A 21543-nucleotide genomic window follows, 5' to 3' on the forward strand; every position below is an offset into this window, starting at 1 on the left:
TTGCTAAAAAAAGCAGCATGACTAAGTGTAAGCCAAAACCCCTGAAGATTCAGGGTTTACTAAGATTTATTGTACAGATGTTGGTACACAGGGGACCAGATCAAGGCTTAGGGAGCAATTCCACTTCTGCCCTTCCCTCAGAAGCCAAGAGGAGAGCTGCATTATCATCACTGAATGAAGGCAGATGTGACAGCAGCTGCAGCAGAGCAAGCGGCTCTTCCTTTTCAACTCTCATCCCCTGCCACAAATAAGCTTTCGTATCCCCTACAATTCCTCAGCAGCAACTCATGCTTCAGCATGTCTGCAATGAAGCATAACAGGAATATTTGCTGACTAGGAAGACACAGCTAGACATCACTTCGATCACTCCGCGTAGGTGGATTCTGCACAGTAATCTTATTATTTCAGTCCTAAAACTATTCCCTTTGACCCTCAGTTCTCACAAGAGAACTTAATTATGAGCATTGTATAGATTTTGTAGACAGTTTAAGTTATGCTTTAATATTATCGTTTTTTCACCAATGCATTCTCTTTCAGATCCAAATTGTGGATCTGAAATTTGTAATTACTACTTTGGTGCACATGTAGTAACCATGAAAGCTCATGACAGATCAAGTTGTTTGGATATAGAGCAGATGTTGAATCTTCTCTCAGTGGTTACTTAAGGGAGTTTTCTACTGGTAACGTTGCAGATCCTGGAAACCCTTTGCCAGTGCAGGAGCATCAGCTGTCAGAATCTGAATCAACTGATTTAAACCACCTAGAGTTATGAAATCATCAGAAACCAATTGCAAATTTCCCCAAACCAACACTGAATTGAAGAAGCCCAAGTAGCAGATGTAAAACTATCACAATGGTTATCCTTCTCTGATAGTTAGAGACTGTCATCACTTTTCCTATACAAGTGTTTAGTGTACTGAAGCAAAGCTAAACAAAACACAATACTCAGAGAGTTGCAGAGGCAGCTTCCTAAGAAATGTAATCCTTTAGTTTATGACACTGGAAGAGGACTCCTTACCCGTGCTAGCAAAACACTTATTTCAGGACTGCCTTACCCTTCGGTCTGGTCACCACAGAACAAAGTTAAAGTCAATTGTTAAAGGGAAAAAACACCAAACAACCCAATAACAGAACAGAACTCAATGCAAGCATGCACTGAAGTGTCTTAGCTTATGCAGAGGATAATGTGGTGGGGTTTGGTGTTTGGTATTTTGTGTGTGTGTGTTGTTTTGTTTTTTGTTTTGTTGTTGTGTGTTTGTGGGGTTTTGTTTGTGGTTTTTGTTTGTTTGTTTTTATGAGGGGTGGGAGTGTGGCTTTTTTTCCTCTCCTCAGAACCCTCCATTACTTAGGTTTGTGACAATCCACACTATACATAAAGAAGTTTTCTAACTAGTCAGTTTTCATTTGAACTAGCTGTTACTCAGTAATTACACCTACCAGAATGTTCTAGTTGTTGTTTTCAGTAATCAGACTACCACCTGAAAACCACTGAAGATGTCATTCTTTAGGAAGTTTAGTTAAGGGAGACACCTTCCTCTATCTCCAAAAGAAATACTGAAAGACATTTTAAAACTCTGTATGTCTGTTACCTTTTATGTTGTCTACCATCTAATTATTAAAATTGTGAAAGTGGTAGAAGATTACTATACACCCTTCAGTAAGAATGCGTAAATGCAGAACTGAGGGCTTATTTTACACAGCAAAAGTTCTTTAGGAGCATAGTGCAGACATTTGCTTACCAATCTGCTACATTTAAATTCTTAGATGGCAGGCTTAAGAAAACAGGAAATGAGTAATTTTTGCAAGCAAGAAAATAGAATAGCATGGTGTATGCTGCTGTAACAAGTCAGCAAAACATCTGGAAGAATGTTGCAGTTAACACTGTTAAGGGGCTGCATCCTCACTTCAATCCATTAAGAGATTAAGGAGAAGGAATTAATCCCAGAGTATAATTGAATAAAGGGAAATGGAGATAGAGTGCTTAAGAGACATGGGTTTCTAGCAGATAGGTTTTAAGTGCCATCGTGAGAAATACAAAGAGAAGCAACTCTCTTACTGTTGATAAAGGTCATTAGATCAATTTAGGAACTGTAAAAATAAAGGCATAATCTTTACACAGTATATAATATTCAAGATCTTACCCCTCTGTAATTTGTTAAATTTCATGTTCTATCTGAAAGATCTAAGAAATACAGTGACTTCAAGAATTTTAGAGATTGAGGAACACATCTACTAAATATCTCATCTTTTAAACGAAATGTCACCTCAACAGTAGTAAAAAGGTGATAAAATTTCCAAAATTAACATTTGCCTGTCATTAATTGTTTATGAATGCAACTAGAACACTTCCAGTACCAGACAACAGTGTTTTCATCAGCTCAAGGCATTATAATTGCTGAAAAATAACATCAGTATTATACAGCTCCTGGCTTGTCTCACAGAATTTAGCAAAGAATCATTATCCAATTTCATAACAATAAAAAGCAAAGTACATAGACGCTCCACACCATTTAATAAGCAAAGAGTCATATAAGATATAGCCAGTGGCCAGCATTAGCTTCAATGCATCATACTCAACTACTATTGCTCAACTTTTTTATTTGCATAGCATGGCTGGTATACATAGCCAAACTCTGAATAACAAAGGAAATGAAAAAATAGTTCAAGATCAAATTATTGTTTAGAAATAGCAAAGAGTCAAGCATGAGAATCAAGTTCCCCCTTCCCGAACCTATTTTTGCTTCTCTCCCCCAGTTAATGCAGCTACATTAATGGAAAATATACGCTAATTCTTCTGAACAGGCTTTTTCAGCATAAGTATCTCAGCAGCAAGTTTCATCTAGCTCCAATTATACACTGTAATCTGCCTAAAAGCATGTAGAAATTTTAATTTTGTGGAATATATTAAGATTAAAACTCTTTTCTATGCTACCTAATGAGTTTTATAGAAGAAAATAAATCTAGCACATGTTCTCAGCTTTGTTTGGTGGAGTTATCTGGACTGAAGATGCAGGATAATCTGACCTCAGCAACAGCACGGCATCTTCATGTATACTAAAATAACCCCATTTATAAACAACCAGAACTGAAGGAAGAAAACAGGAACTTCTTAAGGCAGTATGGAACTATGAGGCTAGCCAAAAGGGAAGACAGAGAGACATGTTTTCTTATATGACTCCAACAGAATTGCTCCCTCCCTGCACACACATCAAAACAAGGCAAAGTTTCCAAAACAACAGCTCTTCAATTAGAAGTACTGGTTACAGAGAAACAGACTCATTTAGGTTGGAAGAGATATCTCACACTTCAGTTTAAAAGTATATATGTTAAAAAAAAAAAACAACACAACAACTGTGATATTTATGTAATCCAGGAGTTCATGAAAAAGCTACACTTAAATACATACAATTTTTAAAAAAATCTTAAAGTACTCCCTCAGAACAGCACAGAAAGCACTTGCACAGCTTAGTTCCCATTCCATATTATCTAGACTCTACTGCTGTAATAGCTAAGTAGATATTCTATGACCTTATCTAGATATGAAGCCTTTGCAACACCGTCATCCATATTCAGCATCACAGTTCACCACGTCACAGGACCTAAAAAGGACCCAGATTAAAGCACTACTAGCTCCAATTTTCCATTAAAACTAGTGCATGCGCAGCCAGGAAAAAATCCCCCCAAATGTAAAAACTGTACAATAGCAGTGATTGTTTTCAACTAAGAAAAAAACAATCGGGGAGGCTGCAGGAGGAAGAAAGTGAAACGCCCCGAAAGGCGAAAAGAAAAACGCTGCTCCGTTTCGCGGGCAGTGGAGCAGCCCAAGAGCCGCTCGAACCAGCCCCGGGCTGCGCCCCAAGGGCCGCGGCGGGCGCGGAGGGAGGGTCGGGTCGGCGCCCCGTCCCACGGCTCAGCCGCTCCATGGGGCTCGGGAACAAGCCCGACGAGCCGCGCCTCGCCTCTCCAGCTGCCGTTAACGGCCGCACCACTGAACGCTGAGCTTTCGCCCTCGGAAACGGGCCCTGGTACTGTTTTCCCCGGCTGTCCCGCGGCACACGGCGGGCATACTGACAGCGCCAGGCAGCCGCGCAACGCAGGACATTACGAGGAGCCCTCCGCAAGGCACGGCCGCGTTCAAGCGGGGAAAAGGACCGGCTTCCTCCCCACCCCCCGGGCTTAGGACTGCACCGTTGTACCCGCACCGCCCGGTCCCCAGCCAGCCCAGGAACCAGTCGGGAAGGCACGGAGCCACCAGAGCGCCAAACGCCTCCCCAGGCGCAGTCTAACGCAGGCAGGCAGCCAAGCCACAGCCGTAGCGCTGCTGCCTGCCCTCAGGCCCCCTTCCATTTCCTCCCTCACGCACTCACCCAACCGCCGCCGCCTCAGACGCCCCCCGGGCCAACCTCGCTCCCGACAGCCTCTGCGCCCCAGACGCCGCTCCGGACCAAGACACGCGAGATCTGCCCAGCGCGCACCAGCAGCCCCTCGAGCGCAGCGCTGGGCTCTCCGCCACCCCTCGCACCACGTGACACCCCTAGCCCTATCACCGAGCGCCTCTAACCGCTTGCGCCCTCTAGAAACATCGCGAGCTCGCTGGGCCCCCCCCGCCTCTGCTGAAGGCCCCCCCGGGAGGCTCCGCCCCTCCCACCCGCGCAGCGGGGCCGCGCGAAACGCCGCGAGCTTTCTCCGCCGTTCTCCGGCGCCCCTGACGAAATCTCGCCCTAGGTCTCGCGAGATTACGCTGCTTTCCCTCCCCCCTCCCCGAGCACGATGCCGCGCAGGAATGTGAAAGGCTCCCGCCCGCCGCCATTTTCTTTCTTTCTTGGCAGGCAGCGAGTGGGGCAGGAAGCAGTGGCTGAGCGAGTATGGCGGACTATTCCACGGTGCCCCCTCCTGCTTCGGGCGCGCCCGGGGGAGGCGGCGGTGGAGGTGGAGGAGTAAACGATGCCTTTAAAGACGCGCTGCAAAGGGCTAGGCAGGTGTGTGTGTATAACGTGGCTCTGCCAAATCAATGGGCCCGCGGGTGCTGGGGCCTGGAGGCAACTGCTGAGCAGGCCGCAGCGCCTCAGCCGCGGCAGGAGTTGGTGGGCTGCGTCCTGCCAGCGCTGGGCTCTGGGGAGGCCGAAGGAGGGGGCTCCTCCGCCAGTGTGTGTCTGCGGGGTTGGGGGGGGGGGGGGCAGTTTTGTGCCGTCCCCTCACCCCCTTCCGCGCACGCCGTGGTGAGCGCCCGCCCGCCCTCCTCGGGCTGTGAGAGGTTTTTCTAGTCAGCCCCCGGCTCCCCGCCTTCCGCCATTGCTCGCTGGCGAACTGCGCGGCCGCAGCGCCTCGGATCGGCCCGAAGCCATCCGCGCCATCGCGGGGATGAGGGGAGCAGCGGGGGTGAGGACGGCGGCGCTGCGGGGGCTCTGCGGCCGGACTGCGGGGAGGGGAAATCTCGGCCGGCGAGTAGCGGCGCGTTATCGGCCCGGCGCGCTGCCGGCCGCTCGGACGGCCGAGGGCAGGGAGGGAGGCGGCTCCGCCGCGGCCGCATTGTGTTCCCCGAGGCGCCCTCCGTGCCCGCTAAGCTGCTCAGACCGGTTGGGAAGCGCTGCGGCCTGCGGAACGAGGGCTGGCTTTCGGATATTCTGTGTCCTGAAGTTTTATTTGTAGCTTTTGCACCACGGGCGACATTTTCATTATTTCTCGGGCAAAATTTTCGCCTTGTCTGGTAGTAACCGGCCGGGGTTTTGGCAATATTTGAAGACTCAGTGTAGTCGGGACTACTAAGGTTTGAAGTAGTTTTGGCGGTCAGGCCCCCCCCCGTGAGATACCGCAGTGTTTTGTAAAGAATAGGTAGGAAAGGAAAAGCCGTTTTTAGTGTTTGAAGAGCAGGAGTTTCTTTATCAAACGATAAAGAAAATATGGGAAGCGTTGCTGTTGAAGTATGAGCACAAATTTCCTTGAAAACATTAAAAAATAAAATTTCTGTAAGAATTGTTTCTAGCCTCAGCCTTGTCCACTCATCGGGGTCATTTTAATGTACGTTGTGTAAATAATTTAGAATTGTTTTTTTTTTACTCACAACATTTCCTTTTAATTTAGATTGCAGCAAAAATTGGAGGAGATGCTGGCACATCAATGAATTCAAACGACTACGGTTATGGAGGACAAAAAAGACCTCTTGAGGATGGAGGTATGCACTCCTTACTGCTGCTTTTGTTTTTGTTGAGTGTGCCACTGTGCCAGAAGGATTGCAGGTCGTTGTTTGTGGTGGTGTTTTTTTTTCCATAGCGCAGCATAAAAACATTTTGTTCCCTTTATAGATCATGACATGTTTTTTCATTTTCAGTTTAATGGGAGAAGTTGTTTTAAACCATTGTGATCTAACCTGAAGTGAATGTTGGCCTGCTTTAAGTTATTTAAAATGTGATTTAAATGCTGTAAAGAGGAATATGTACGCAGGTAAATTCATGGTTGAGAAGTGCTTACACAGGTGTGTCATTTAAGTCTTGTTGTGTAGAACTGATTGCAGTTTGTAAACTACAGTTACAGTCAGAAGTGCTCACTACTTAAATAGGACTGTTTCATATACTTTATTACTACACTGTTTCAAATAAAAGTATTAATGCATTTCATTGTAAAAGCATAGGACTTTTCTTAAAAGACAGGAAAGTAAATTTTCTACTATGTTGACACTTTTGCCGAGTCTAATATTTAAGCCTGTAGCATGTGTGAACCTTAATAAGGTCATTCTTAAATCTTCTGACTTGTTTTGGCTTTTTGGATTTGCCTTATACTGCAGTAAAGTTTTCTGCTGAAACGTGTGTGTGTCTTCTGTCTCTTACTAAGCAGCCAGTTTGAACTTAACGGGGTTTGATATGTTATATACACAAAATCCTGGCTACATTGTGGGAAGAAATCTCTGAGCTTGTTGAAATGTTCTCATAGGTCTCACAGAAGAGCAATACCTTTTTTTCCTTTAAAAGGATTGAAACTCAGTCTACAGAATGTAACTAAGGCTTTATATCAGGAGTTCTTGTGTCCTGTAATAAAGTTTTTTTTTTTTCTATTAACAGTGAGGTTTTTAATATACAAAAATGAGCTAATGATGCTTCAGATGATATATGTAATGTATTCTTTTTATTTTATGTGTAGATGACTCTTGGACAAGTCCGAGCAGTACAACACACTGGGAGGGAATGCCCTCTCCTTTTAAAGGCAGGAATTTTTATTTATTACCTGTGTTTAGTATGTAAACATGACATAAACTAGTGGATCTTTCTGGATTGACACAAGTATTTCTTGGAATATGTGTCTGAGGTTTTTGCTGCACATAAATTATGGTGGTTCATGTAACCTTTATTTTGGGGTGGGAAGGAAGCTTCTGAGGTCTGTCTTTTTAGATATAGATTAATTATGCCTTTTATTCCTTTACTGTACAGAAAGGTTTTGGATGGTAGTGATGTAGTTGCTTTGAATCTTTTTTTTGAGGTTTTATGCTATCAAATGCTTGATATTTGGGTAGGAATTCATATTGACATTCAGATTGAGATTGCACTGCCATGTGATATTGTTGTATTTTCAGGTGTTTGATCTAGATTTGTGGTCATTGTCAGAATTTTTTTTTTCTTTAAATCATTGTTGATTTTTGTATGGATTTGTTTTTTTTTTCTTTTTTACTATAGAAGCATCATTAGCTTGAGCAACCAACAGAGCTAAACTTGGTTCTTTGTCTTAGTTAAGTTTCAGTGACTGGGTATCTCTGATCAATCTACAGTGTGTTCTAAAAACTGCCTTTTGTTAAACTGTGGAATAGATAATATGGAAAAACCTAACATCTTTTCAGCTGTACTAACCGAGTGCTGAGTGTTCGTGAGATTCTTTCTTTTATTCAGATGATCAACTCCCTGAAATTGGAGGAAAAAAAAAAAGAAAGAAAAGGAAAAATAAAAAGGAAAGGGGGACTAAAATACACTGGAAAGTTTCAATTCACACTAAAAGGTGTAAACACTTCTTGAATTACTTGGCAAAAAAATTTAAAAAATCTTAATTTTACAGATCAACCAGATGCTAAGAAAGTTGCTCCTCAGAATGACTGTAAGTAATTTTCATTTTGTTGCCAAAAAACCCTAAACAAGTGTAACATTGTCAGAACAAGAATTTGAAACTGTTCTGGTAGGTGACACTTGAATCAGTAAGATCAAAAGAATGGCTGGGGGTTTATGTTATTTTGTTGAAGCAGTGCAAGTCTGCTTTTTAAAACTGACAAATGCTGTTAGCAACAGCTAAGAATGTTCTTAGCTGTTTTTAAACCTCTTGATAACACTTCTTAAAAAGTAAACTTGGACAAAAGTTGGTGCAATTAAGCTTTATTATTGAAGTGGAAGCTTATTTGTAAATTACACTACTTAATTGTGTTTAATTTTAACAATATTTGTTTATAGCTTTCGGAAATCAGCTACCACCACCACCAATGCATCAACAACAAAGGTAAGTATTACACTAATCTTATGTAGACTTTTTACTGGAAGAAAGCAGTTTCAGGGAAAGTTTCTGGAAAAGTGGTAGCAGTGCAAAAAGAAGTTACTCTGTATTTGTATCATCTATTGAAATTTAGATTGAGCAGGTCCCAAGCCAAACACTACATTGCTCACTCTTTCTCTTCACAGCGTAAGCTGTGCATCCAGTTCAGTAAAAGTAAAATGCCTTGCTGGTTTTTACTACTTGAGTGTAGCTAGCATGACCGGAAGCTGGAAGCAGATCTGAAGCGGAAAAGATTGACACTGTCTTATAAACAAAAAGGAAAGCTAATAGCTAAAAAAAAAAAAAGGGGGGAGCGGGTGGGAGGATCAGATTTAACACAGTGTATTACTCAGTCATCTGCATTTGCTTCACCTTAGTAGTTTTCTCCACGCGTTTCTTCCTTGAACAACCGCATGCAACTATTGCTCTTATGCGCTGGCCAGTTTTGGTAGATGAGATGCTGAAATTTGTGTGTTTTGGGCATACCTTGATGGATATACAGATGAAACTTGAAATGCTCCACTGGCCTTTTCTGTATCACACATCTGTTAGCAGTAAAGTGGATGAAGGAAAAAACCTTAAATCAGTTTGTGTTATACTTGAACTTTTTGTGGTCATTTCTGTATACTGTTAGTTTACTGACTTTAATAATTAATGGTAGTAAGTCAGGGCAATAGTGGGGGCACTAGCTTTCTTTAGTGGGAATTTATAAGTGAAATCCTAGTTTGGCCTCTAAATGGTCATTGTCTTTTGTTTAATGTGTTCTGTAGGTCTGTGATGACAGAGGAATACAAAGTTCCAGATGGGATGGTTGGATTCAGTAAGTAGTAGGGATGTGGTGTTGTAGTATAGTGAGGGATGTTAGCAAATGCCATTAATACAAATAATCTTTCTGTATTTTCTTTCTCCAAGTAATTGGCAGAGGTGGAGAGCAGATTTCACGTATACAGCAAGAGTCTGGCTGTAAAATACAGATTGCACCTGGTAATTATTTGTGGGTTTTTAAATTTTGTCAGTTTGGTGGGGTTTTGTAGTAGAAAGCTTAGAAGGCCGATCATTGCTTTTAATTGATTAAAACTTCATTAAAGGTATATTTTAATTTTTTGTGCTAATCATAATTATCACGGTCTAAAGAAATACAAAATGTTGTAATATACTAAGTATTCTACTTTGAAGTTCTATTAGTTTCCATATTATGTTTAATTTCATTATCTCTTTCTGACTTAACACTACTGCTAAATTGGTGTTATTTTTGTGACCTTAGATAGTGGAGGCCTGCCTGAAAGGTCATGTATGCTAACTGGAACACCAGAGTCTGTTCAGTAAGTAAAACAAATTTCATGTGTTCATATTTAACTGTGCAATACATTTCATTTTTGAGATCTACATATAATATCTAGATAGTATGGTTTTAATATTGTATTGAAGAGGCAGTCTGGTGACAGTAAAATGTATACATAAGAAAAAAGGCCCTGAACCTGCAGTCATACCTCTCAGCATACTGGGAATTTTAAGACAAAACTATGGAATTTCGAGTCCAGATCTTGTAGATAATACTTACCTAACCATGCACTGATTTCAGCTTGAGAATGTAATGCATGAGTGTATACTAAAAAGAAACGTGTGCTAAAAAGAAGCACTGTTAACCATAAATTGAAAGATCTCAGGGAAAATGTGGAAAAACAGTAATGTGTAAGAGTAGAAGTTACTCAAAGGCCAGCCCATCATGGGTCTTAAATGTTTTTGGTATAAATTAATGTATACCAAAAATTATGGAAATGATGTCTGCATGATGCCTATCGGCACAGTTAATTTTTTTTTTTTCTTCTTGTGTTTGGGGAAGAGGATGATAGCAATGAATTTTTTTTTACTGGCACAGAAGTTACATAACCACTTGAAGACCAACTTATCCTGTCTTTGCTAGGAAAGATCTTAAGTGTAGTAGTATATTTGGCATTGCCAGATTTCTGTTAGTTGCTCCCACTTCATGTTTGGAGGCAAGGCCTGTAGCTACATGTTTGCCTTTGGGAAAGTAGCATGGCCTTCTCTTAATGTTGCAGCCAAGCATGCTGTTCATGTAGTCATTCCTTTAGGGTAATTTTCTTTCTAATTATAGTTTATTCTGCTCACATGTTAGAGGGGAGAGTTTTTACCTGATGTTAGTACTGTACAAGTGGTTTTACTCTGATGGTAACTGACTTACATGTGTGATGAATGTATACTTGCTTTTGTCCTCTATTCTGGTAATGGTTACAAGTACAAATGTCCATCCTTTGCATGCTGAATCAAGCAGCAGCTGTCACGGTACTTGGCGTTAAAGCTAGCTTTACTTTACAGTCTGAGATTTTTTTCTGTTTTTTGTAAAATATAATATAAAATAGATAACTTTTCACATGAAAAATATTCCAAGCAGAGTAAGTGTAGGCAAGTGATACTTACGGGAATAAAGTATATTTATAAATGTATGTATATTCATTCACAGATCAGCAAAAAGGTTACTTGATCAAATAGTTGAAAAGGGAAGACCTACACCTGGCTTTCATCATGGCGATGGGCCTGGAAATGCAGTCCAAGAAATTATGATTCCAGCAAGTAAAGCAGGATTAGTTATTGGGAAAGGTGGAGAGACAATTAAACAGTTACAGGTAAATATGTAGCTTCTTTTAAACATGATAATAATTGAGTCTGGATTTGAGTGGGTATTGACCTCTCTTCTGTCAAATAGGAGCGGGCAGGTGTCAAAATGGTCATGATTCAAGATGGTCCACAGAACACTGGTGCAGACAAGCCCCTTAGGATAACTGGAGACCCTTATAAAGTTCAAGTAAGGAGTCCTTCAGAATTCAGAATATTTTAAAATACATATGATGTTGCAATACTTAAATGAACTTTCATTCTTCTTTTAGCAAGCCAAGGAAATGGTGCTGGAGTTAATTCGTGATCAAGGTGGCTTTAGAGAGGTGCGCAACGAATATGGGTCAAGAATAGGAGGAAATGAAGGGATAGACGTAAGCATGGTTGAAAAACTTGTTCACTGTATTTTGAGATGTTAACATTAAAATGTTAAGTTGGGTTAGACCACTGATAGCTCTTAATGAGATTCCGAAAGTGGTTGCAGCATGTAAGTATTGCTTGATCACTGCTGACATTATGACTTTAAATGGTGTGCAGCGTTCACTTTATATTACCAGCAGTTCTGAACTGTTTCAGCTAGCTGGAGGTTTTTTATGAAGTAAGCAAATAAAATGTCTGGCTAAGTATATAACGTCACTGTAGAAATTGGACTTTGGCCTTTGCAGAATAATATTTATTTATTATGCAAGTCATAAGCTTATAACTGTTCATCTGATAGAATCTGCATTTTAGACCCATTGGAACTTTTATTGTGAGAAGCATAATATCAACTGGAACTGCTGCCACTACGCGAACGTGTAGTGCTTCGGATCTCTTTCATTTTGAAGCTTTTGTCTAGTGTTTGCTAGGCTTGTGACTTGATATCAAAAAATTCGCACTTCAAAAATGGCACAGGGCTGGCCCTAGTTTACCATTCTAATGTATGATTCTTTAATTGTGTGAGTTTTGTAGGAATTTTTGCGTCATTGACATGTTCAGACTTTTTTTTTTTTTTTCTCTTAAAGGTTCCAATACCACGATTTGCTGTAGGTATTGTAATTGGAAGAAATGGAGAGATGATAAAAAAGATACAGAATGATGCTGGTGTTCGGATCCAATTTAAGCCAGGTTGGTAATGTCTGTAAGTTTCTATGAATTGAGTGTAAATTTCCTGAATTACATATACTGGAATGGTTCATTTTATTTTCAGATGATGGAACAACTCCAGATAGAATAGCCCAGATCACGGGGCCACCTGATAGATGTCAGCATGCTGCAGAAATTATTACAGATCTTCTTCGAAGTGTTCAGGTTGGGTATTTCTTTGTTTACCATTTAAAATATCCTGCCTGACTTTTGGAAAGACTTTGAATTTTTGAAATGACTGTAAGGACAGAAAATAATGGTTCCGTTTGAATCTGCTTTGAAGTTCAGTCTGGAATATGAATGTTTACTATTACAATTAGTCTTGCAGTGTAAAGCTGATAATAACATTGACTCAGAGTCATGGCAGTTCTTGATGTGGCTGGTTTTATAGCTGCTGCTTCTGTTGTCTTGTATTAATAGCTGGTTACTTTTGGTTGTAATTGGTGTTAAGAAGATGGTTTAAAAGCTTATTGTGAAATGAGCCCCATTGCTGCATTTACAGAAGGCAGACAGAAATTGTATCTTTGTACATGTGAAACTTTCTTCTATATCTTTTCCTTCTTCACCTTTCATACGCAGAGTTACACAGAAAATCTTTTAAAATGTAATTTAGATCTTCTGGAAAATATGTTATTTTGACTATCAAAACTATCTGAATAATAAATCATTTTTTAATTAAGAAATTATAATGATGTAACCAGTTGGGATTAATAGTTTGCAGTAATTTTTATCAAACGTGCTAGTTTTTTGCTTTTTCTTTCTAGGCTGGTAACCCTGGTGGACCAGGACCTGGTGGTCGAGGAAGGGGTAGAGGCCAAGGCAACTGGAACATGGGGCCTCCTGGTGGATTACAGGAATTCAATTTTATTGTTCCTACTGGCAAAACTGGATTAATCATTGGCAAAGGCAATATATCTTACATACATGTGTATCTATATGTAGTTAAAAAAACTCTCAGCTTTTCTGTTTGTACAAATAGCCATATTGGAGAGATGTTTTAAGAGAAGCCTTTGCAAATGCTATCATGTATGGTAGAGCAACATAATACTGCTAAGTCATAACATGCGTAATATTCTTTTTAGATTTCTGTCACCAAAACACATACCCAGTAGCTGAAAGTCAGAAACCAGTCAATTTGTATAACCCTTTTTTCTGAAGTAATAACTACTGAGTGACATTTGTAGTGTTTAGTAGATTCTTAGATGTATCTTATAATTAACTTGCATTTGATACTGCTTGATTAGCCTAGTGTTATTGCATCTGTAACTCAGTCTTAAAACTAAATTTCACATGTTGCAGTGAAGGTCTTTGGAGTCCTGTAACAATTTCTTATATGTGTGATTATTAAAATAATTACTTCTGAAATATTTTTTTAAAATAATTTACTGTATACTTGTAAACGAAATGCTTGAATTATCTTAATCTGTTGTTTGTAATGTGTTTTCCAGACACAGCAAATAGGCTGACATTGTTCTTGACCTGGAAGATTTTTTTATTTTTTTTAAATGCCAAATTACCCTGGTTTTGAAAACTTTGTGCCTACTAATGATACAAGTAACTTCTCAGGATCCTATAAGAGGAGGAACTAGTTTAGAGAATTTAACTTTCTGATTTTAGTGCACTGCAAACAAATGTGGACTTATATCTGGTCAGCTTCTGTGAGATTTTTTTGTCACATGTGCTTGCCTACTGCTTTATAGGGAGTTTAGGCTTTAAGGCTGTATTTACTGATAACCATGTGTATCAGTTGTTATTCATGTCTAATGTTACATTTTTACGTGAATGGAAAAAAACTCAGACAACATTTTAGGAATTCTTTGCTGTTCTTTCTGAGTAACACTATTGTGGTATTTAATTTAAAAATAACTTATTTTTACTGGTTTATTGCAATCAAAGCTCTATAATACATTGCAGAGGCTTTTTTTTTAATTAGTGTTAGAATGTTCTTGTATGGCTCGTAAGAGTAGGTGTCTTTTCACTTCTCTGTCTTCAGCTTCCATGCAGTTGACTTTCTCTGATTTGAATCTCAGTATTTTCACTTTAATGCATGTTATAAAAGCTGTATGTTGCATTGTAGGTGGTGAAACTATTAAAAGCATAAGCCAGCAGTCTGGTGCTAGAATAGAACTTCAAAGAAATCCTCCACCTAATGCGGATCCAAACATGAAGATGTTTACTATCCGTGGAACACCCCAGCAAATAGATTATGCACGACAGCTTATAGAAGAAAAGATTGGAGTGAGTATATATTTTGGTTTTTTATAACTAAACAGAATAGGAAGTGAGTCTCCTTTGTGGAGGCTTCCATTTCACTTACAAGTTACTTAACCAGGTAATAAATCAAGAATAATAAATGATAATCTGGGTTTAAATTAATATAGCTTCATGTACCAACAGAAGCAAAAACTTGTAATGGAAAGAAACCTTTGCTTTCTTTGAGTATTTAGTATATTTTTTTAATGATGTGTTCTCGAAGATGCTCACTTTGTGCATGGTGAAAATCTCATGACTTCAAAGATCCCCTTGATATTCTTAAAGCTACTAAACTTCATGATTAGTTTTTCAGTCTCTGTTTAGGTAGAATTTTAATCCAAGGTTACGCTTCTTAATTTCACAGCACTTTTGTGTGCATGTGTATGCATGTAATCAAATTTACTACCTGTTTTTTGTACCTGATCTTGCAAACAGATATAATTAGCAAGATTAGCCAGATTTAGATGTATCAGTTTCTCTTAAAGCTGATAGTCTTGTTTTAGGTTGAGGGGTTTTTTAATGCCTGTTTTTTTGTAAAGTTCTTCATTTCTTCAAGAACTAAATGAAATAAATGCAGCTTTTTAGCTGCTATTACTGCCATGGTTGCTTTTCTCTTTTAACTAGCTTTAAACCTAATTAATCTTCAAGAAGACTGTTTTCTCCAGAGAAGTATCTTTATTGAAAAACAATCAAACCTTTTATATCATATTCTTAAAATGTTGAGATTTATGCTTCTAAACTGCTGAAAAATTGAGAACTTCAAGGTTTATTTTCATCTGTGTGCTTCTCTTGTTACAGGGTCCGGTAAATCCATTGGGTCCACCTGTTCCCCATGGACCCCATGGTGTTGTTCCTGGCCCACATGGACCTCCTGGGCCACCAGGTCCTGGTGCTCCCATGGGACCATATAACCCAGCTCCTTACAATCCAGGTCCTCCTGGCCCTGCACCTCAGTAAGTACTGCTTCTGCTAGCTTCCTTTTTTGTAGGGGGCCCTGGGGCTACCTTTCACTGTGTGTGTATACTTGATCTTTTGCAGTGGTCCTCCAGCTCCATATGCTCCACAAGGTTGGGGAAATGCTTATCCACACTGGCAGCCACCCAATCCACCAGATCCAGGTAAGAAATACCACAATTGTAGTGTGGTGTGGATTATCCATTTTGTCCTTACAAGTACGTACCTTTCACAGCTCATTTGTGGTACACTGGTGCATCTAAAAAAGCTCCTGTTCTTCAGGCTTTTCTTTATTGATTGTCAGTTTACATGTGTTTTACACTTCTATGTGTTGCTTGTGAGATGTTGAAATCCAGTTGTGACAGTTGGAATATGCTTCTTTATTAAGCATTATTGATATTGCATCCTAATTTATGATACTTTTTGCAAGACTCATTGACTGATTTTGTGCAACTTAGTTAATTTCTCTTCCAATGGATATTTTTACATGAATTTCTTCAGTGAGGATGTGTTTTCTTTCTCTAATAGTGGATGACTTTGTATTTTATTTTGAAGAGTGCCCCTTACAATCTCATTGATCCTGAATTTGCATAGTTCATGCTATATTGTGTATTTCTAGATTTTGTTGATCTATATGAGGATTGCTTCTCAATCTGTTACAGATTTTTTTTTTCCAGTCCTCTTTGAGGGATAAAACTTGTGTTGAACTGCTGCTAATACAGTAAAGCTAGTTAGGATTGTGTATTTTGATCTTTTGCTTCTAATAGTTTTGTATTTTATTTTGAAACCCATCTTTGTAGAACCTTGTTTCTTCTATTTCTGTTTATCTTTGTCGAGACCGGGAGTTTTTCTTAAGTACAACTTCCCAAAGTTTTAGCATCCTGCTTTTCTTTGGTTTTCATCCTTTGTTTGGACTAAGGCATATGGGGAAATGGAACTACAGTCACAGAAGGCATGGTAAGGCTAGATGCTTGAGTCGCTTGTACCTCCTCTGTTTGAGGTAGAGCTTCTTCAGAACTTAAGCCTAAAGATCTCAGTTTTATTTTTGTTAGACATGGAATAAGTATTTTCTGATAGCAACTAATCCTGATAATGCCATGAGTGAAAAACTGGGGGAGGGCTTTGGAGGATAGTACAATCTACAGAGAGTTCTATTCATGTTCAAGTCTTTTATATATCCTTTTTTTGCAAAGAACCATCTCTGGTTTCAGTTCCCAGACTTGCATGCATTTGGTTTAGTATTTAAAAATGCCAATTGTTATTATATAAAAGTAGAATGATGCAAAGTGACTTGACTTGAAGCCTCAGCATGCCAAAAGCGTTATTGAATCCAAAACCACTGCCAAAATGTTACTGTGTTTTTCATACCACCTTATCATTTTTTTTATAAAGTAATCTATGTACATAAAGATCTGTAAGAAAAACGGCAAATACCTTGATGTCATCTTGGTGACGATTTTATAACCATTTTTTGGATAAATACTCTTAAAAATCTAATGAAGTTCTATGTGCAGTTGAAGTTGGTGTTTCTTGTGCAGCTTTCCACTTAGTTGCTCATTTCAGTGTAATAAATGGGTTATTTTAGTTTGTTTTTTTTTCAGAGGTGCTTTCTCCAGAACTATGATGGCTTCTTGTCATGTGAAAGTGGAGCTAGTTTCTACAGTCAGATTTCTTTGGAAACTTAATGAATCCTGCTCTGTGTTCTTCTATTCTAGAGAAGTAGCTACTAAGGGGAAGGAGGGGGGGAACCGAGCAATGGCTTATTTGATATTTGCAGGTAACCTTAGAACATAGTACATTTTAGTTTAAATCCACTATTGTTGATGGAAGCAGCATAATTTAAAATGGAAACAGCACATTAACGTGCATCTTAAGTGGTTATATCTGACTTGAATGCTAAATGAAATACTGCAAGAAATTTGTGTTGTCAATGTCTTCTCCAGAATGCCTTTTTAGAGGATGTCTTCTTTCTTTTCCATTAGCACTGCCTTCTCTCTTCTATGATTGGGGGGAATATACTTTGATTCCCTTGTAAAGGTGTTCTAAGGCATCAGTGGTGTCTGTGTCCTTATGTGAAGTTTCCTCCTCAGTTGGCTGCATTTATTTGCAGATATCTTCATTCTTTAAGGATGCAAATAGTGTTAAAGGATACTGATTGTGTTCTAGAACATGGTGTTCTCTAATAGTGGATTTGTAGGTTTTGTGGATTGCCAGTCTGATAATGTAACCAATCTCTGTGATTCAGCAAGAATAAGCCATTCCTAAAGGCTGCATGTGAAAAACTGAGAAAATAAGGCTCTAGGAAGCAGCATCGTTGGCCCACCTAGGTATAGTTAAAAATAAGCATGGAGATGGCTGCTCTTATTTGTTGTACTAAAAAGCTGTAAGTAAACAGTGATGATTTATAGCCATTTATGGAGATTCAGGTTCTTAACATATTATATGTTTGGGTATTTTACTGTTACCTTAAAGTTTAACTAGCACGTGTTGCAAATACCTAGTAAGATTTGTATTCTGTTTCAGAATTATGCATTTGGCATGCCTGCTCTGCCTGTGCCAGTGTCATTAGTGTGAGGTTATAACAAAAGTAAAAACACTGAAATTGGTTGATGCTGGAATGATTCATTGTTGCTACCATTTAGTAACACAACTTTTTAAATAAACTTGAAAATCTGTTTTTGTTTATCACATATAAAATGAATAAATGACACTGTAGTAGTAAGGATTCTAGAATGATTTTATCTCATTAGTCCTATGCAGGTATACTTTATGCAATACACTTGTCTGAAACCTAATCAAATGTGCTAGAAAGAAAAGATACTTGCAGGATGTACATGGTTATTTGGTTTAGATGGATTTTTCCTTGGAAGAAAATAGGAGTGCTTAGGACAGGGTTAATTGAGGACAGCATTCTGTTTGTACTACTTTTATAAATGCTTATGTTTTGTTTTCATAGGTAAGCCAGGAACAGATCCCAATTCAGCAGCATGGGCAGCTTATTATGCTCACTACTATCAGCAGCAAGCACAACCACCACCTGCCGCCCCTCCTGGTGGACCAGCTACAACCCAAACTAACGGACAAGGTAGCTGTATAGTAAAATAAATAAATTTCTCATTGCTGGGGGTGTAGATGCCCCATTATTTTTTATTCCTGTCTTCATATACTGGGTAAATTTGTTGTAAGGTAGCTGGTTTTCTTGGGAAAACTCTTGCTTACAGACTTCAACATTGTATTTCTTAATTTTACCTTGTAATATACTCCAAAGAGAGTTTTGCTGCAACTTGGGCTGACTTAATTATGTCTTCATAATGCACTCAATCATAAGTAAAAATAGAATGAGCCAAACTGTTTGTCATTTGCTTAAAAGGTTGAATCACTTCCAGTGGTTTTAAGCCAATTACAATTTAGTTGTACTACTGTAATTGTTGCTCTTGGATGAGGCTTACCACTTAAATTTTAGGTAATATATTGTACCGTGAGTGGTATATATTTCCTGAATGTTGTAAACACACTGAATGCTTGAAACAATTATTTGTTTCTTTGTGGTGTGAAACAGTTCTTTGTTTCTTTGTGGTGTCTTTTAATAATTGTTTCTATTTCTAGTGATGTGTATCACATAGGTTCATAATGTCAGAGTTGAGTGATGTTGTTTGGGATTATTACTGAAAAATTCAGCTGATTATTTGTAAATTGTTCTATGTATGAAACAAAACCCAGTAGTTTTGTTTTGACTATTCTTAATGTAATTCAGGAGATCAGCCAAATCCAGCACCAGCAGGGCAGGTTGACTATACCAAGGCCTGGGAGGAATACTACAAAAAAATGGGTATGTGTACACGTTTTCTTTGTTGTTGCGTAGTGGAATGTTTTAGGAGGCTTGCGGATGTTGTTTAGCTTTTTTTTTTGGATTGTGCATTTGTATTTTTGGGGGCATTAAAAAACCATGTGTCTTCTGAACCTGTAATATATACTGCTAGAGGCCCAGGAACCTGCAGAAAAGCAGACTTAAAAATTTGTGTTGTGTTTAAGGCATTTACTTGTGCTCATGCTAGCAATTAGCTTTGCAAAAATACTTCCTAATAATATGTATATATTTGATTGTTGGGAAACAACATCTTCTAAATACTTTGAGTATATTTTTAAAGTATATTTTGTAAGTGTTGGGAGCTCACCTTTGTTCTACTTCAAGTTTGTCTCTCTTAGTAGTTATTTCCTAATACTCTTAAGGTTACAGATTTATTTTTTTCTTGTAGCTTGCTTTCTGTGTTCTAAGTTACTAAAGCATTGTAACTAGATTTCTTTTATATCATGCCAGATTTTAAATAGTATTTGCTTTGCTGCACTTAAGAGCTGTGTTTAAACTGGGTTATACGTCCTTTTTCAAAATATTTTGCTTGAGCTGACTTACAAAACTGAAATACAGTTGTTAAGTTGCTGATTTCATCTTTTACTGAATAAGGAAAGAGTATGGGCTGTTGATGCACTGACAGAAGGTGCTGTTTTCTTTTAAACTATGAGAATGTCTTGCAGGTCACTGTTTTGATCACAGTATCCTCCCATGGATATTGTAGTTGATAGAGATTTGTATACTGAGGACTTTTACCAGGTTTTCCCCCATATCTCTGTTTGAGCAGACGTACAGCAGCATCTAGTTTGGATTGGTTTTTTTGTTTGGGTGGGTGAGGTTTTTTTGCACTCTTCCAACTGTACCCCATTTTCTCATGGAATATTAAAAAGCAGTTGGAGTCAAGATCAGTAGCATGTTAAATTCCTCTTATCAGCCTTCTACCAAGCTGATCTCAAATTATTTGCCAGGACATAACTACCTTTATTCTTCTTTATTTTTGCACAGCATAAGAGATTAAATAATACAGAAAATATATGATTACTTCCTTCAAGAATTCTGTATCAGACTAAGAAAATTGCAACAGAACTCCCAAGCTCATGATTTTTATGATGTGATGGGCCTTCCCATTTTTCCTGTTCCTGTTTTATTTTAACAATTTTTTTTTTCAATTTAGTGTTTCTGTTAGTTCAACTTGTGTTCTTCAGTGCAAAGTTGTGGTGATTTTTTTCACTGCCTTTTAAAGAATAGTGGAATTTGTTGGCAGAGGCTCTTCCATCTTTCTAATTTGCTGTCTCTGGAAAGCAAAGTCTGGGTTGCACTAAGCCTTGCATTTGCTCTAATGAAATAATTGCTACTTGTAAGGTGTTGGGATAGAGTTTCTGGGAGCAAGTCCAAAGAGGGATGTGAACCCAAAAAAGATACTGGGAGATGTAAAGAATTGCTCTTAAAATGCAAAATTTAATAAGCCAAACAACAGTCAGAAAACAGGGAAAACGGAAGAGCAATTCTGATCTTGATTTCTTTTTCTAGTTCAAATTGAGTTTTTTGCCTGAAGGAGAGCTCTTGATGTCTGGACCTGTATAACTTGACTGTATAAATCATGAGAACTTTTTGTTTCTTTAGCATGTTGAAAATCTTTATGTGGAAGGTAGAATTTCTCTTAAGATCCACTTAGAAAACAGGAGGAACAGACCAAGTGAGGTTGAAGGGCAGAGAATTCACCTAGAGTTGATTTAGTGCTAAATGAAGGGGTTTTTCCCCACCTCCTTAACAAAAATGTTAAGAAGTAGTAGATCTGACAAACAGGAAGGCTGTCCATCAGCAGATTCATGTGGTCTCCAGGCTCTCAAATACAGCTACGACTCTTTGTGCATCCTGCGGTGCTGTAATGCTTGTCTTCATTAACTTGTGCAATAGGGGAAAGGTAGGAATTACAAGTCATTCACGCTTCAATTCTTCTTTCAGATTTTTTACTGCACAGGTAATTACACAAACAGCTGTTTTGGAGAACTGAACTTGAAACATGGGAGTGCCTGAGCTCAAGCAGTTTTATTTTTGCTGCTGAAGAAAAGTGCTTTGATAATCCATGTGGCAAGCTTATGAGGGTGACAGTACTGAGCTGAACAAGTTGCATGTGATACTGCAACTGTTACTCTGGATGTTCTCATACTTTAAGTATGAGTGATCTGAAAACTGTAAAGCAGTCCTGAATATTCCCATCAAAA

At 38.8% G+C, this 21543-nt stretch overlaps 2 protein-coding genes across 11 annotated transcripts in view; one reads left to right on the forward strand and one right to left on the reverse strand.

Annotated features, from left to right (window-relative positions):
- Positions 1-4539, reverse strand: part of DNAJB4 (DnaJ heat shock protein family (Hsp40) member B4) — a 28788-nt gene extending 24249 nt beyond the window's left edge. Inside the window, exon 1 of the mRNA XM_065842047.2 lies at positions 4368-4539. The gene's annotated coding sequence lies outside the window, so the exon portion shown is untranslated. The remainder of the gene's footprint in view (positions 1-4367) is intronic.
- A 223-nt stretch (positions 4540-4762) lies between these two features.
- The window catches only part of FUBP1 (far upstream element binding protein 1), a 40743-nt gene continuing 23962 nt past the window's right edge, over positions 4763-21543 (forward strand). For 5 of the 10 annotated variants that reach the window (XR_011739810.1, XR_011739809.1, XM_071810545.1 and 2 more), the window contains exons 1-19: positions 4765-4979; positions 6082-6172; positions 7135-7197; positions 8038-8076; positions 8424-8469; positions 9273-9322; positions 9415-9486; positions 9767-9824; positions 10985-11147; positions 11228-11326; positions 11409-11510; positions 12141-12243; positions 12326-12426; positions 13026-13167; positions 14339-14499; positions 15313-15467; positions 15553-15632; positions 18425-18553; positions 19223-19297. Coding sequence is in view for 6 of the 10 variants with exons in the window: in XM_071810545.1 (XP_071666646.1) it covers positions 4866-4979; positions 6082-6172; positions 7135-7197; positions 8038-8076; positions 8424-8469; positions 9273-9322; positions 9415-9486; positions 9767-9824; positions 10985-11147; positions 11228-11326; positions 11409-11510; positions 12141-12243; positions 12326-12426; positions 13026-13167; positions 14339-14499; positions 15313-15467; positions 15553-15632; positions 18425-18553; positions 19223-19297 (1843 nt within the window). In the remaining 4 variants the exon portion in view is untranslated. Of the gene's footprint in view, positions 4980-6081; positions 6173-7134; positions 7198-8037; positions 8077-8423; positions 8470-9272; positions 9323-9414; positions 9487-9766; positions 9825-10984; positions 11148-11227; positions 11327-11408; positions 11511-12140; positions 12244-12325; positions 12427-13025; positions 13168-14338; positions 14500-15312; positions 15468-15552; positions 15633-18424; positions 18554-19222; positions 19298-21543 lie in introns of all 10 variants that reach the window. The other 5 variants (XR_010651680.2, XR_010651682.2, XM_071810546.1 and 2 more) reach the window with 4 other exon arrangements.

Source organism: Patagioenas fasciata, chromosome 6, assembly GCF_037038585.1.
Source record: "Patagioenas fasciata isolate bPatFas1 chromosome 6, bPatFas1.hap1, whole genome shotgun sequence".
Classification (NCBI taxonomy): Eukaryota; Metazoa; Chordata; class Aves; order Columbiformes; family Columbidae; genus Patagioenas; species Patagioenas fasciata.